Here is a 17,252-nt window from a genome sequence, read left to right as displayed (position 1 = left end):
GTAATGCTCTCTTCACTTAATGCACTTGTTTCATAGTAACACGATGACAAAATGTACTATTTCATTACACATATAAACAACACAAATAGATTTTTGAAATTATGTGTGATTGTAGCTTAGATCTTGATTTAGCCAGTGATTGTATCTCGCTGAACAGTAACCTCCCAGTTCGTCTGCATTTGCAATTGCTGTGTTTAAAATCATTTTATCTCACATTGAGATTAATAATAATGTCATGTAATATGTTATTACATGTTATTACGAGGATACCACAAAGTATACACGAAGACAGTATAACGGGAGTATCGAGCGCGCAGCGGTGGTCGATGACAGCGTACTGTTTGAGTGTACATCATGGGAATGCCGAAATCCAAAACAAAAAGCTTAGAACAGAATCAGCGAACTTTTTTGTGTGGAGTCCAGTCAAACCCTGGTGATAGCCATGTTTGTATGTTATTATTAGAGGACGCTTACGCGCGTAATCATACCATTTTTGGAAATCGAATTTTCTAATATGGTAGAATGAAAATACCCCGTAAAATACCGTATAATTTCGGCACGCTGTAACTTATGGCGATACTGTGACAGATGTATAACAATATTAATTATATTGTGAAGTCACTCAGATTCAAATTATTTATATGTTATACTTGAATAATTAATTATCAATCTTTGCAGGAGTACATGGTCCATCCATAATTATACATGAACACATGTTTGAACAAGGAGTAAGTTACACATTAAGAATAGATGTCCAGGCAAGAAATGGACCGAAAGGTTATTCAGAAATGATTTTGACAACAGGTAACGCTCCCAAAGATGGATATTGTGAAGTGGATCCGGACTCAGGTAATCAACCTCGACTGCTTTCTTTTACAATTAACTCTTCTACACATAACTTAAATATGAATCAGGATTGCAAGTAGTCAAATGGGGCAGTTTATTGTTGGAATTTCCCTTTAAACAGGGTAGCGTACATCATAAAATTTGAGCGAACACTATTTTTACATGGGCATTGAAACGCAATCGCTCTTTGTGGAAATATAATTCATCACTCACGCAAACGTTGATAAAGTTTTTTTTTTCTCATTAAATTATTCCTACAAGCAGGACAAAGCTGCATAATAATACAATCATATATTATCACCAACATTTTAAACTCAGAAACAGGACAATTAACGCATGCTTTTGCTTGTCGGCTTTTATTTTGTTTATTCCAACCATGTGTAAAGAACTTACTATAGCAGTATCTTAATGTCATCTAAACTGTATTTCGGTACTTGTTTTCATTTGACATGGTAGACTAGAACCGCTTGATGAATAAGTGATCATGTGAGTTGTCTCAAGTAAAGTTTGCCAATTAATATGGTAAACATAGAGAACAGTGGAAGATGTATCCTCCTTATAAAAGTAAATAAATATCAGCCACTATATAATTTTACCATGCACATACAATAAACATGTGTGAAGATGTTTCTGTGTTTTAGTATTGGGAGTGTTATGCTAAAATAGTGTTATCTTTTGAAAAAAAATGTTAATGAAATAAAAAAATAGTAATTTATTTATCAGGTCGAAATGGTCAACATATTGAACCCAAGTACAGTAAAATTATGTGAACATGTAAGTCACACATATTTGGGTATGCCTTACATTTACAGGAACAGCTATTGATACTCTGTTTTACATTTCGTGTCATGGCTGGAGAGATCACACCAACACTTACCCTTACCCCTTAGAAGAAGGAGAAAACACACCGGGATTGATGTATACAATTCACTTATCTACAAATGGAGAAGTGATCGCCCATGATTATTACCATGGAGTGGACGCATTCATGCCAGCAATGATGTTGCCAGCTGGACATCAAGACAGCAATTATGACATAGATGTGTTGTTATATGTTGAAAATCGCTTTGGAGAACATTCTGAGACAAGGCTAACAATCAAGGTAAAATACATTTATAAATAATGTAATCATAATGCATATAGTATTGCGAGTATAAGCTAAATTTATATATATTGTGTATATGTAACAGGTCGAACCAAGTAACAACACAGGGAATATTAATATCATTGAAGAAAAACATTATGATATGACTGTTTCGATGATTCAGAAAGCTATAATGTTATCACTGTTCTTGGTAGGTACAATTTTTAATGTGATATAAATAAATTCACGTCAAGCGTTTCCATCCAATGTATAAAAATCAAAAAGAATTAATATGTTTAAATGTCACTGGCAGTGGCAATGAACACATTACAGGCGCGACAGAAATTACGTCAATTTCAATATTGACAGACTGATTATATGGTCAAATTCGCGAGAGAAAATAAATAATTAATAATACCTGCTTTTATATCCAGGAAAGTGATCATGCACATACAATTGTTGAAAATGACTACTCACAGGTAAGAACACTATGAACAAACTCGACCTAAATAATGAACCGAATATCTTATATAGTCACGTTATAACGTACTGACTCTATAATATTTCGACTGTTTACAGATATATGACACAATTATAGATGCAATACGTTTTACATCAAGGAAGATAGCAACAAAAGAATCTCTGCTTCAGTGTACATCTTTATTGCGACTCGTGGTCAGTACACTAAACAACTTAAACATACAAAATCAGGTAAATTATAAATCAGCAACTGAATTATCAATATAATCATAAATTTCATGAAGCATATTATAATATTTAAAAGAGATAATATTGGAAGAGTATGTGTAATGCTCGGCATAGTTTTATTATTATAGGTTTACATCATCACACTATCGAATATGAAAGCAAATATGGGGTTATCGGGTCATTTGTAGTGATACAAGGTTTATAAAGTCATGGAATATGGTCAAATTGATATTATTGCACTGATTGCTATGGTAAAATTGTTCATTCATGTCTTGAACTAATGCTGTGTTAAAATACTTCAACAAGTTGACATAAGATTCTAGTGTTATGATAGTTTTCAATTATTTTGCAATGGCAAGTTTTCTTTTATATTGCATTGCAAATATGAGTAGTAACAAACTGTCCTGAAATGTATATTTATTTTTGTACACATTTTTAACAGATGACTTTAACTACGGCATCGAAAGCGTCTGCAGTTGTCTTGGCATCGTTAAGGAAGCAAGAGTTTGTGTCATATGAGGAAGTCATGACTGTATCAAAAGGTATGTAATAAATTTTATTGTAAAATGCAAATTATTTTTATTGGTGTCTTTATGCGCTGATCAATTTTATCAATCAATTAATCCATAGATATACTGGAAGTGGTTTATATGGGATTTGATAACTTTCCAAAGGCAACTATCGGACAGGTAAATGAACATTCATTTAATTTGCATATCGTTAAGGTCACGGGCGAATGAATGAATGAATAAATGAATATAATATAATATAAGGTCGTAAACAAAATACCAGAATGGCAATGTTTTTCAACATTTTCACATAAGTATCCTCAGTTATATGAAAATAGTCATTCAGCACGTATCTAAGTTTGAATAGTCTATATTTCATTTTGAATACGAAAATATATATTCGGATAAAAGTTAACCTGATTAAAATGTTTTTTTTTTGTTGTTTTTTTTCTGGTTTTACAAAATGTTAAACGGCATTAAATAACGTTGTAAATTTGCTTCCAAATTTGCATAATGATTGGGTGATGAAACTTCAAGGCCTACAGTAGTTGATGTATAGTAATATTTCTTACAGATTGAGACAATAATAAGAGATGTAATGATTATTCAAGACAAATTGTCGCACGTTATCATGGCGAAAATTCTACCCGGAGATGAAAATGTGATGCTCGTATCCCGATTCCACAAGATGCAATTGAAAAGTTACACATTACACGATATGCCAAGTGTTATTGCAATGGAAACTGGTGATTTCACAGTACGACCAATTATTAACATGCTGCGAGACGATGCTTGGTATATTGGCACTAGGGTATGTTGAATATGTATGTTACTTCTAAACAGAACATGTTGCAAAAATATATACAAAAGTGTGCACGGTGGATTAAAACTCTTATTTTGCAGGTTATTGAGTATCTTTCTAATCCATTTGTGTGGGACGTTTCTGCAAGCAATGTGAATTCTCCGGTCATATCTTTGGATTTGTATTATCCAAATGGATCCACCATAAAAGTTAACAACCTTGAAGATCCATCAACTATAACAATCAAACACGATTTGATTGACACTGATTTACAACTTATCACCGTTGATGGTACCTATAGCGGAACAATCTATCACACTTTTCCACATTCTGATGTTCGTAATGCTCTCAAACTATCTGTACAATCCAATGACAACGTTGACACGATTTCGATATATTTAAAACATTCTAACTGGAGCCTAGAAAATACATATGAGTATACTGCAACAGCAAATGTTACGGATATATATGACAACACTGAATGCCATACTACTTTTTCGGCTGATTTCTTTATACAAGATAACACACTCAGTCAGGCCGGGGTATACGAGATAGTGATCGCAGGGAACAGAGACAAAAGTGAGTATAGCAATACAAATTACAAACTATTGATTTAGTGCGAAAGGGGATTGGGTTGACCAATATTGATGTATGAGCCTGTTCATCCGAACGTACATCCGTACGTCCCATACATTTGAGCATTCGCATTCACACTACACATCCACCATACTTCTATTAGGTTCATGTTTCAATTCACGATTATTTAATGGCGGCATGTATTGTTTAAAACATTTTGGTTGCGTTTAGATCTTGTTAGAACTGTAATCGGTCATTATGGAGCCGCATTATGCACTTCATTGTGTTTTGAGAATATATTCAAGCCTTGACTGATTGCAATTAAACATGACACAGCATTATAAATCACATCATATCATATTTATAATAATAATAATAACATGCATGCTTTCTAATTCTCGTTCTCTATACAGCTGATGACATTAAATTTCCATATACCATGGAATTATTTGAATCAAGTTGTTCATTCTGGGATGATGACGATGACACATGGAAGTCAAATGGATGCCGGGTAAGACTTTGTTGTAACAGAACATGGAAGTGTGTCACGGAAAGCTCATTTCAGCACGTTCAATAAGACTAATTCTTAAAATACTTTTTTCTAAAATATTTTGCAGGTCAGTTCATTATCAACAATGTCTGAAACTATATGTCTGTGTGACCATCTCACGAATTTCGCAACAATGGTATATGTTCCAGTCAACGAAATTCATTTTGACACTGTATTTCTGAAATTCAAAACTCTTGACGAAAATGCAACAGCCTTTTGCACTGTCATAATGTTCATTGTTCTATATTTCGTAATATTACTGTATGCACGAAGGCAAGACAAGAATGACGTATTAAGAGTAAGTGTCTAACTATTAAATGGATGAAAATAGTGTGCAAACACCGATTATTCAAATTCTTGTGTCACATGTACGGAAGCAGTGCATTTACACATTATCTATATGATTCCTTATAGTGGAAAGCCTCACCCTTGTTAGACAATAATCCGGATGATAAATATGCATATGAAGTCACAGTGTGTACCGGGTTACGACTTGGTGCTTCTACTAGATCGAATATTGCTTTTAGCCTTCATGGTGAAAAATCTTCAACAGGTGAACGCTGCTTAATGGATAATGGCAAAAAGGTATTATTATTTTTGTGAATTGGGCTTGTCAATTAAATAAACATTATTTGGATATAAAGTATAACTTATCTACTCAATGTTCTTTATATTAGAAATTCCTGTGTGGGAGTGTCAATCGTTACAAACTCACAGTGCCAGAATGCCTGGGAGATTTGTTTTACTTACGAATCTGGCATGATTCATCAGGTCGTGGTAGCTATGCATCATGGTATTTAGAACGTGTCTATGTCACGGATATTCAAACAAATCAAACGTAAGTACTAAATAATATTACTTAGTTTTTAGATAAAATCTTGACAACTTCCTGTCAACATAGATATATGTTTTAATTGATTTGTATTTAGTTATATTTGTAGGTTAAAAATATCACACTCAACATTATATATTTATATTGTACATGCATACACTTTATTCATTTAGGTACCGTTTTACATGCGAGAAATGGTTAGCAGTTGATAAAGACGACGGCAGTGTTGTTCGTGGTCTGCCAGTTGCCGGACGAGACAACCTTGCTAAACTTGGTACTGTCATTGGTTGGGAATGCCAAAGGAGTCTGACTGAAGATCATCTGTGGATTTCTCTGTTAATTCGTCCATTACAAAGCAACTTTTCGCGTGTACAGCGTCTGTCATGTTGCCTCTCGTTGATATTCAGTGCCATGCTAACAAACGCGATGTTTTACAAAACAAGTGATGATGAAGAAGTACGAAGTGATCCAATATTGACTGAAATGTTGGGTCTGATTTACGTTGCTACTATCAGTGCTCTCATTGTGTTGCCTGTTAACATGGTTATAGTGAAACTGTTCCGTAAATCTGGGAATGCCAAATTGCCACGGTGGGTTGCGTACATTGCGTGGACAATTACGATCATCGTCACTCTCGTCTCTTCGTTTTTCATCATTCTATACAGCATGGAATGGGGACCAATACAGTCTGAAAAATGGTTGTTGTCGTTTATCACATCATATTTCGAATCAACCTGTCTTGTCGATCCTATAAAAGTGAGTATTCAAGAAACAAAACTTACCAACCCTCGACTTTGTTGACGAATATTAGATAAATGCCAAATAAATTATGAATTTGTTCCCATACGTCCAGTGATTGTGTACAAATTATTTTGACACGGTACATGGCATTGATTTTTAAGTGAGTGTATAATACGCTACTGTACTCATTGTGATCGGTGTATCGCATATTTACGGGCTCCAAATATGTTTTTCGCTACTGCAATGTGGATGGGTAGATCGCATATTAAATATAGTTTACATAACTTGAAAAAACAAGAGCGTTTCACAATGTGTTTAATCATGGTGCAATTACACTGCGCATATCTCGATAATGCTCATGGTTGAAAAGACATATTTCATATATTACGTAATAAGTCTTCAAATTGATTTATTTTATCTTTCCTTGTTTAAGGCTATCCTTATAGCTGTCATAATTTCAATTTTGACAAGAAGATCTGACAAGTTAGGCGCCGATCTCATTCCATCTAATGAAACGAGTGATGTGGACGCTCCTGTAATGAGTGATCTGAAAGATGGTGAGTGACTTTTTTGATAATGGTGTTATTGACTAACATTTGATACATACATACTTAAAATGGCATGGATGATACTAATGCTGAAAATGTGATACATCAGAGTCCACATAACGTAACATGAAATAAAGAATCAGAATTATTTTAAGTACTTAAACACAATAACAGATAACAAATAAACTGATATTTCCAGGTAAATAGCTTGCTAACCTTTCCCGTATAGCTTTCCATGGGTCTTTGTTCTAATATCCTTACAGATGAACTGACTTCAGTTAAATCTACTTCTCATATCTTGGACGAGGAAGAAGCAAGTTTCATCAGACGTCGCCGTGACAACGAGAAAATGATGGATTATATCCTGCGAGTAATCTTTGTATATACATTTTATGTGATGATACTGTTCCTTCAAAGTAGATACTATAGAAGTCCTGATTTGTACTACTTGACCAAGTCAATAGACATGAGTCTGCAAAATACAAATGCAAATGAGGTCAGTAATGTATAATGCTTCAGTAACCATGTTCTAATTTGCATTACAGTACATCGTATGTTTATTCTACTTAAACATTGAATCACCCAATTACTTATACTTAAGTAAACACTGCATGTATAACTCGTATAAATCTTTATCTTATTTTACTTGAATTACTTTAAATTCAATACATCTGTACTTTCCACTGAAATGGGTTCATAATAAGAAATGAATTATTGAAATATACGGGTTCGTGCACCATTTTCCTAATTACTATCATGTGTGAATAGTTCGTCTCAGGTTGCAATTGTTTTAAAAAAGAAACTTCAAGAATCGTTTTAGAACGGGAGAATAATCAATTATACATACTCAATACTGTCAGCCTGAGTATAATTATAGTCAAAAAGATTTTCCCAAAAATAAGTCATTAATATTACCCGATTGTGTCTCTTCCCCACTTCGAGATATGGTTTATTACTACACTCTCATCATTTTGGTAATTAGTATACACATTATACGTGGTTTGTCACACAAGTCATTCCACTCGATGCGTCTGATGAAATAGTTTGTAGCTCTTATTTATTCCACTTAGTCCAAAATAATTTAATTGTCTACTGTACTCTCAAATTATGGTAACCATTTTATATGTCAAAAAATTCTAATCCAACTGTAAGTAGTATTGTAGGTAGCAATTATTTTGGGGTAATTTCCAGTTGCCCAATTAATTCATACATATATTTATACAGTGCAACAATGTGCCACTTAATAATTGTGTAAAAGCCACTTGTAATTTACTTTTACATCACAGGTTCAAACAATGAATCATTTCTGGGAATGGATTGACAAAGACATTGCACCATCACTGTATGATAATGAGACGCCATATGAAAGGTATCATCATTTTGGACCTTTCACTACTGGAAGCACACATCTTTTTGGAGTACCAAGAATTTGGCAGATCAGACAGAAACAATGTAAGTGGAATTCATTACGTTTTTTTCTCATATAAACATTTTACAATGTCATTTGTCTGCTAGGAAATTATGGATATGCTAAAGAGAACAACTTTGTTTGTTATTTTATCAAAATTACACTTGAATATCATTTCAATTTAAATATTGTTGAGTTCAATAATTATATATTTGTTCATATATTTATGTGTTTCGTTGTAGATGATTGTGACATTGATCAACTCATTCGTAACAGTTGTAATATTCCCGAAGAAGATGAAATAACTGAATCGTATGACGGGAAGTGGGGTACATTACCTCTTGGTCAATCTGAGTCACCGTGGATGTATACTGATGAGAAATCACTGAAATTAACATCCAATTATGATAACTATAGATATGGTGGTTACGTGGCCTATCTTGGAAAAACCTTGAACGATACTACCATCACCGTCCACAATCTTTCAGATGCTATGTGGATAGATGGGGATACCAGAGCCATAGTTATGGAATTCATGTTCTACAACTCAGCTCATAAAATGTTTATTTTGGTCACAAGTTCTTTTGAGAATCTGGCAGTTGGAGAAACCAAGCACTCTCGCTATATAAAACTGGTTAGACACATGAATGCCTTTGATACGAAGACATTATCTCTGTCGTTGATGACTTACTGGGTGATCTTATTCGGCTTCACGTGTTATATGGCATACAGAAGCCTGCTAAGTATGATACATTTGAAACGACGGTTCTGCAGCGACTTTTGGAAGTGGTTGGAATTGTGTATGGTCTTGACATTGGTGACTATGATTGGATTGATGATTGCCTGTGAAGTTAACACGATGAATATTGCTAACAAGAGCAATGCAGGTCAGAGAAATTATTTCATGCAATATTGCATCTCAACGTCTCAATTTCACTAATAGAATGTTAGTATTGAGCCAGGAAACCTAGATTGTAGTCGAAAAAACTGTTCATGTTTCAACACATCCCTGCATAGTTTTTGTCATAATCATAAAATACAAGATACTGTATAGCAATAGGCATATTCTCATCCATTCCTGTATATCAAACTGTTCATGAAATACTAATCTCTGCATAGCAAAAGGGATATGCACTACGAGTGGCGGCATAGGAATGGGTGAATGCAGTACAATTCCCTCCATATCAATTGGCATATGCACTACCGGACCCAGCATAGCAATGGGAACAGGCACTACTAGGCCTTGCATACCAACTCAGCATATGCACTACTAGCCATGGCAACCAACTCAGCACATGCACTACTAAGCCCGGAATACCAGCTCAGCTTATGCAATAATAGCCTTGGCATACCAAGTCAACATATACACTACTAGCCATGGCATACCAAGTCAGTATATGTACAAATAGCCCTGGTATACCAAGTCAGCATCTGCACTACTAGCCCTTCCATACCAACTCAGGAAGTGCACTGCTAGTCCTGGCATATCAACTCAACATATGCACTACTAGCCCTTCCATACTCACTTAGCATATGCACTACTAGCCTTTGCTTACCAACTCAGCATATGCACTACTTGCCCTGCCATGCCAAATCAGCATATGCACTACTAGTCCTGGCATACCAACTTAGCATATGCACTACTAGCCTTTGCTTACCAACTCAGCATATGCACTACTAGACATTCCATACCAACTCAGCACATGCACTACTAGCCCTGGCATACCAAGTCAGCATATGCACTACTAGCCTTTGCTTACCAACTCAGCATATGCACCACTAGCCCTGGCATTCAAGTCAGCATATGAACTACATGCCCTGGCATACCAAGTCAGCATATGCACTACTAGCCTTTGCTTACCAACTCAGCATATGCACTACTAGCCGTGGCATACCAACTCAACACATTCACTACATGCCCTGGCATACCAAGTCAGCATATGCAATACTTGCCTTTGCTTACCAACTCAGCATATGCACTACTATCCATGGCATACCAAGTCAGCATATGCACTACTAGCCCTGGCATACCAAGACAGCATATGCACTACTAGCCTTTGCTTACCAACTCAGCATATGCACTACTAGCCATGGCATACCAACTCAACATATGTACTACTAGCCCTAGCTTACCAAGTCAGCATATGCAATACTAGCCTTTGCTTACCAACTCAGCATATGCACTACTTGCCCTGGCATACTAAGTCAGCATATGCAATACTAGCCTTTGCTTCCCAACTCAGCATATGCACTACTAATCATGGCATACCAAGTCAGCATATGCACTACTAGCCCTGGCATACCAAGTCAGCATATGCACTACTAGCCATGGCATACCAAGACAGCATATGTACTACTAGCCTTTACTTACCAACTCAGCATATGCACTACTAGCCCTGGCATACCAAATGAACATATTCACTACATGCCCTGGCATACCAAGTCAGCATATGCACTACTAGCCTTTGCTTACCAACTCAGCATATGCACTACTAGCCCTGGCATACCAACTCAACACATTCACTACATGCCCTGGCATACCAAGTCAGCATATGCAATACTTGCCTTTGCTTACCAACTCAGCATATGCACTACTATCCATGGCATACCAAGTCAGCATATGCACTACTAGCCCTGGCATACCAAGACAGCATATGCACTACTAGCCTTTGCTTACCAACTCAGCATATGCACTACTAGCCATGGCATACCAACTCAACATATGTACTACTAGCCCTAGCTTACCAAGTCAGCATATGCAATACTAGCCTTTGCTTACCAACTCAGCATATGCACTACTAGCCCTGGCATACTAAGTCAGCATATGCAATACTAGCCTTTGCTTCCCAACTCAGCATATGCACTACTAATCATGGCATACCAAGTCAGCATATGCACTACTAGCCCTGGCATACCAAGTCAGCATATGCACTACTAGCCATGGCATACCAAGACAGCATATGTACTACTAGCCTTTACTTACCAACTCAGCATATGCACTACTAGCCCTGGCATACCAAATGAACATATTCACTACATGCCCTGGCATACCAAGGCAGCATATGCAATACTAGCCTTTGCTTACTAACTCAGCATATGCACTACTAGCCATGGCATACCAAGTCAGCATATGCACTAGTAGCCCTGGCATACCAAGACAGCATATGCACTACTAGCCTTTGCTTACCAACTCAGCATATGCACTAATAGCCATGGCATACCAACTCAACATATGCACTACTAGCCCTAGCTTACCAACTCAGCACATGCACTACTAAGCCTGGAATACCAGCTCAGCTTATGCAATAATAGCATTGGCATACCAAATCAACATATACACTACTAGCCATGGCATACCAAGTCAGTATATGTACGAATAGCCCTGGTATACCAAGTCAGCATATGCACTACTAGCCCTTCCATACCAACTCAGGAAGTGCACTGCTAGTCCTGGCATATCAACTCTACATATGCACTACTAGCCCTTCCATACTCACTTAGCATATGCACTACTATCCTTTGCTTACCAACTCAGCATATGCTCTACTTGCCCTGCCATGCCAACTCAGCATATGCACTACTAGTCCTGGCATACCAACTTAGCATATGCACTACTAGCTTTTGCTTAGCAACTCAGCATATGCACTACTAGCCCTGACATTCAAGTCAGCATATGAACTACATGCCCTGGCATACCAAGTCAGCATATGCAATACTTGCCTTTGCTTACCAACTCAGCATATGCACTACTATCCATGGCATACCAAGTCAGCATATGCACTACTAGCCCTGGCATACCAAGACAGCATATGCACTACTAGCCTTTGCTTACCAACTCAGCATATGCACTACTAGCCATGGCATACCAACTCAACATATGTACTACTAGCCCTAGCTTACCAAGTCAGCATATGCAATACTAGCCTTTGCTTACCAACTCAGCATATGCACTACTTGCCCTGGCATACTAAGTCAGCATATGCAATACTAGCCTTTGCTTCCCAACTCAGCATATGCACTACTAATCATGGCATACCAAGTCAGCATATGCACTACTAGCCCTGGCATACCAAGTCAGCATATGCACTACTAGCCATGGCATACCAAGACAGCATATGTACTACTAGCCTTTACTTACCAACTCAGCATATGCACTACTAGCCCTGGCATACCAAATGAACATATTCACTACATGCCCTGGCATACCAAGTCAGCATATGCACTACTAGCCTTTGCTTACCAACTCAGCATATGCACTACTAGCCCTGGCATACCAACTCAACACATTCACTACATGCCCTGGCATACCAAGTCAGCATATGCAATACTTGCCTTTGCATACCAACTCAGCATATGCACTACTATCCATGGCATACCAAGTCAGCATATGCACTACTAGCCCTGGCATACCAAGACAGCATATGCACTACTAGCCTTTGCTTACCAACTCAGCATATGCACTACTAGCCCTGGCATACCAACTCAACACATTCACTACATGCCCTGGCATACCAAGTCAGCATATGCAATACTTGCCTTTGCTTACCAACTCAGCATATGCACTACTTGCCCTGGCATACTAAGTCAGCATATGCAATACTAGCCTTTGCTTCCCAACTCAGCATATGCACTACTAATCATGGCATACCAAGTCAGCATATGCACTACTAGCCCTGGCATACCAAGTCAGCATATGCACTACTAGCCATGGCATACCAAGACAGCATATGTACTACTAGCCTTTACTTACCAACTCAGCATATGCACTACTAGCCCTGGCATACCAAATGAACATATTCACTACATGCCCTGGCATACCAAGTCAGCATATGCACTACTAGCCTTTGCTTACCAACTCAGCATATGCACTACTAGCCCTGGCATACCAACTCAACACATTCACTACATGCCCTGGCATACCAAGTCAGCATATGCAATACTTGCCTTTGCTTACCAACTCAGCATATGCACTACTATCCATGGCATACCAAGTCAGCATATGCACTACTAGCCCTGGCATACCAAGACAGCATATGCACTACTAGCCTTTGCTTACCAACTCAGCATATGCACTACTAGCCATGGCATACCAACTCAACATATGTACTACTAGCCCTAGCTTACCAAGTCAGCATATGCAATACTAGCCTTTGCTTACCAACTCAGCATATGCACTACTAGCCCTGGCATACTAAGTCAGCATATGCAATACTAGCCTTTGCTTCCCAACTCAGCATATGCACTACTAATCATGGCATACCAAGTCAGCATATGCACTACTAGCCCTGGCATACCAAGTCAGCATATGCACTACTAGCCATGGCATACCAAGACAGCATATGTACTACTAGCCTTTACTTACCAACTCAGCATATGCACTACTAGCCCTGGCATACCAAATGAACATATTCACTACATGCCCTGGCATACCAAGGCAGCATATGCAATACTAGCCTTTGCTTACTAACTCAGCATATGCACTACTAGCCATGGCATACCAAGTCAGCATATGCACTAGTAGCCCTGGCATACCAAGACAGCATATGCACTACTAGCCTTTGCTTACCAACTCAGCATATGCACTAATAGCCATGGCATACCAACTCAACATATGCACTACTAGCCCTAGCTTACCAACTCAGCACATGCACTACTAAGCCTGGAATACCAGCTCAGCTTATGCAATAATAGCATTGGCATACCAAATCAACATATACACTACTAGCCATGGCATACCAAGTCAGTATATGTACGAATAGCCCTGGTATACCAAGTCAGCATATGCACTACTAGCCCTTCCATACCAACTCAGGAAGTGCACTGCTAGTCCTGGCATATCAACTCTACATATGCACTACTAGCCCTTCCATACTCACTTAGCATATGCACTACTATCCTTTGCTTACCAACTCAGCATATGCTCTACTTGCCCTGCCATGCCAACTCAGCATATGCACTACTAGTCCTGGCATACTAACTTAGCATATGCACTACTAGCTTTTGCTTAGCAACTCAGCATATGCACTACTAGCCCTGACATTCAAGTCAGCATATGAACTACATGCCCTGGCATACCAAGTCAGCATATGCAATACTTGCCTTTGCTTACCAACTCAGCATATGCACTACTATCCATGGCATACCAAGTCAGCATATGCACTACTAGCCCTGGCATACCAAGACAGCATATGCACTACTAGCCTTTGCTTACCAACTCAGCATATGCACTACTAGCCATGGCATACCAACTCAACATATGTACTACTAGCCCTAGCTTACCAAGTCAGCATATGCAATACTAGCCTTTGCTTACCAACTCAGCATATGCACTACTTGCCCTGGCATACTAAGTCAGCATATGCAATACTAGCCTTTGCTTCCCAACTCAGCATATGCACTACTAATCATGGCATACCAAGTCAGCATATGCACTACTAGCCCTGGCATACCAAGTCAGCATATGCACTACTAGCCATGGCATACCAAGACAGCATATGTACTACTAGCCTTTACTTACCAACTCAGCATATGCACTACTAGCCCTGGCATACCAAATGAACATATTCACTACATGCCCTGGCATACCAAGTCAGCATATGCACTACTAGCCTTTGCTTACCAACTCAGCATATGCACTACTAGCCCTGGCATACCAACTCAACACATTCACTACATGCCCTGGCATACCAAGTCAGCATATGCAATACTTGCCTTTGCTTACCAACTCAGCATATGCACTACTATCCATGGCATACCAAGTCAGCATATGCACTACTAGCCCTGGCATACCAAGACAGCATATGCACTACTAGCCTTTGCTTACCAACTCAGCATATGCACTACTAGCCATGGCATACCAACTCAACATATGTACTACTAGCCCTAGCTTACCAAGTCAGCATATGCAATACTAGCCTTTGCTTACCAACTCAGCATATGCACTACTAGCCCTGGCATACTAAGTCAGCATATGCAATACTAGCCTTTGCTTCCCAACTCAGCATATGCACTACTAATCATGGCATACCAAGTCAGCATATGCACTACTAGCCCTGGCATACCAAGTCAGCATATGCACTACTAGCCATGGCATACCAAGACAGCATATGTACTACTAGCCTTTACTTACCAACTCAGCATATGCACTACTAGCCCTGGCATACCAAATGAACATATTCACTACATGCCCTGGCATACCAAGGCAGCATATGCAATACTAGCCTTTGCTTACTAACTCAGCATATGCACTACTAGCCATGGCATACCAAGTCAGCATATGCACTAGTAGCCCTGGCATACCAAGACAGCATATGCACTACTAGCCTTTGCTTACCAACTCAGCATATGCACTAATAGCCATGGCATACCAACTCAACATATGCACTACTAGCCCTAGCTTACCAACTCAGCACATGCACTACTAAGCCTGGAATACCAGCTCAGCTTATGCAATAATAGCATTGGCATACCAAATCAACATATACACTACTAGCCATGGCATACCAAGTCAGTATATGTACGAATAGCCCTGGTATACCAAGTCAGCATATGCACTACTAGCCCTTCCATACCAACTCAGGAAGTGCACTGCTAGTCCTGGCATATCAACTCTACATATGCACTACTAGCCCTTCCATACTCACTTAGCATATGCACTACTATCCTTTGCTTACCAACTCAGCATATGCTCTACTTGCCCTGCCATGCCAACTCAGCATATGCACTACTAGTCCTGGCATACCAACTTAGCATATGCACTACTAGCTTTTGCTTAGCAACTCAGCATATGCACTACTAGCCCTGACATTCAAGTCAGCATATGAACTACATGCCCTGGCATACCAAGTCAGCATATGCAATACTTGCCTTTGCTTACCAACTCAGCATATGCACTACTATCCATGGCATACCAAGTCAGCATATGCACTACTAGCCCTGGCATACCAAGACAGCATATGCACTTCTAGCCTTTGCTTACCAACTCAGCATATGCACTACTAGCCATGGCATACCAACTCAACATATGCACTACTAGCCCTAGCTTACCAAGTCAGCATATGCAATACTAGCCTTTGCTTACCAACTCAGGATATGCACTACTTGCCCTGGCATACCAAGTCAGCATATGCAATACTAGCCTTTGCCTCCCAACTCAGCATATGCACTACTAGCCCTGGCATACTAAGTCAGCATATGCAATACTAGCCTTTGCTCCCCAACTCAGCATATGCACTACTAATCATGGCATACCAAGTCAGCATATGCACTACTAGCCCTGGCATACCAAGTCAGCATATGCACTACTAGCCATGGCATACCAAGACAGCATATGTACTACTAGCCTTTACTTACCAACTCAGCATCTGCACTACTAGCCATGGCATACCAAGTCAGCATATGCACAAGTAGCCCTGGCATACCAAGACAGCATATGCACTACTAGCTTTTGCTTACCAACTCAGGATATGCACTACTAGCCCTGGCATACCAACTCAACATATGCACTACATGCCCTGGCATAACAAGTCTGCATATGCATTGCTAGCCCTGGCAAACCAACTCAGCATATGCAATACTAGCTCTGCCATACTAACTCATTATATGCCTTACTAGCCCTTCCATACCAACTCAGCATATGCACTACTAGC

At 38.8% G+C, this 17,252-nt stretch overlaps 1 protein-coding gene across 1 annotated transcript; it reads left to right on the top strand.

Annotated features, from left to right (window-relative positions):
* Positions 1-5,208: 5,208 nt before the first annotated feature.
* LOC146729008 (polycystin family receptor for egg jelly-like) lies at positions 5,209-9,544 on the top strand. The gene is made up of 8 exons (XM_085495749.1): positions 5,209-5,373; positions 5,490-5,660; positions 5,753-5,913; positions 6,081-6,663; positions 7,082-7,205; positions 7,460-7,566; positions 8,483-8,648; positions 8,847-9,544. Exons 1-8 carry the CDS (start codon positions 5,209-5,211, stop codon positions 9,542-9,544), a joined length of 2,175 nt encoding a protein of 724 aa, XP_085351875.1.
* Positions 9,545-17,252: the final 7,708 nt, after the last annotated feature.

The sequence above is a fragment of the Saccoglossus kowalevskii genome, chromosome 22 (assembly GCF_978046115.1).
Source record: "Saccoglossus kowalevskii chromosome 22, keSacKowa6.1, whole genome shotgun sequence".
In the NCBI taxonomy this organism is placed as follows: domain Eukaryota; kingdom Metazoa; phylum Hemichordata; class Enteropneusta; family Harrimaniidae; genus Saccoglossus; species Saccoglossus kowalevskii.
The sequence above is the reverse complement of the archived record's forward strand: the minus strand, read 5'-3'. Positions and strand labels throughout refer to the sequence as shown.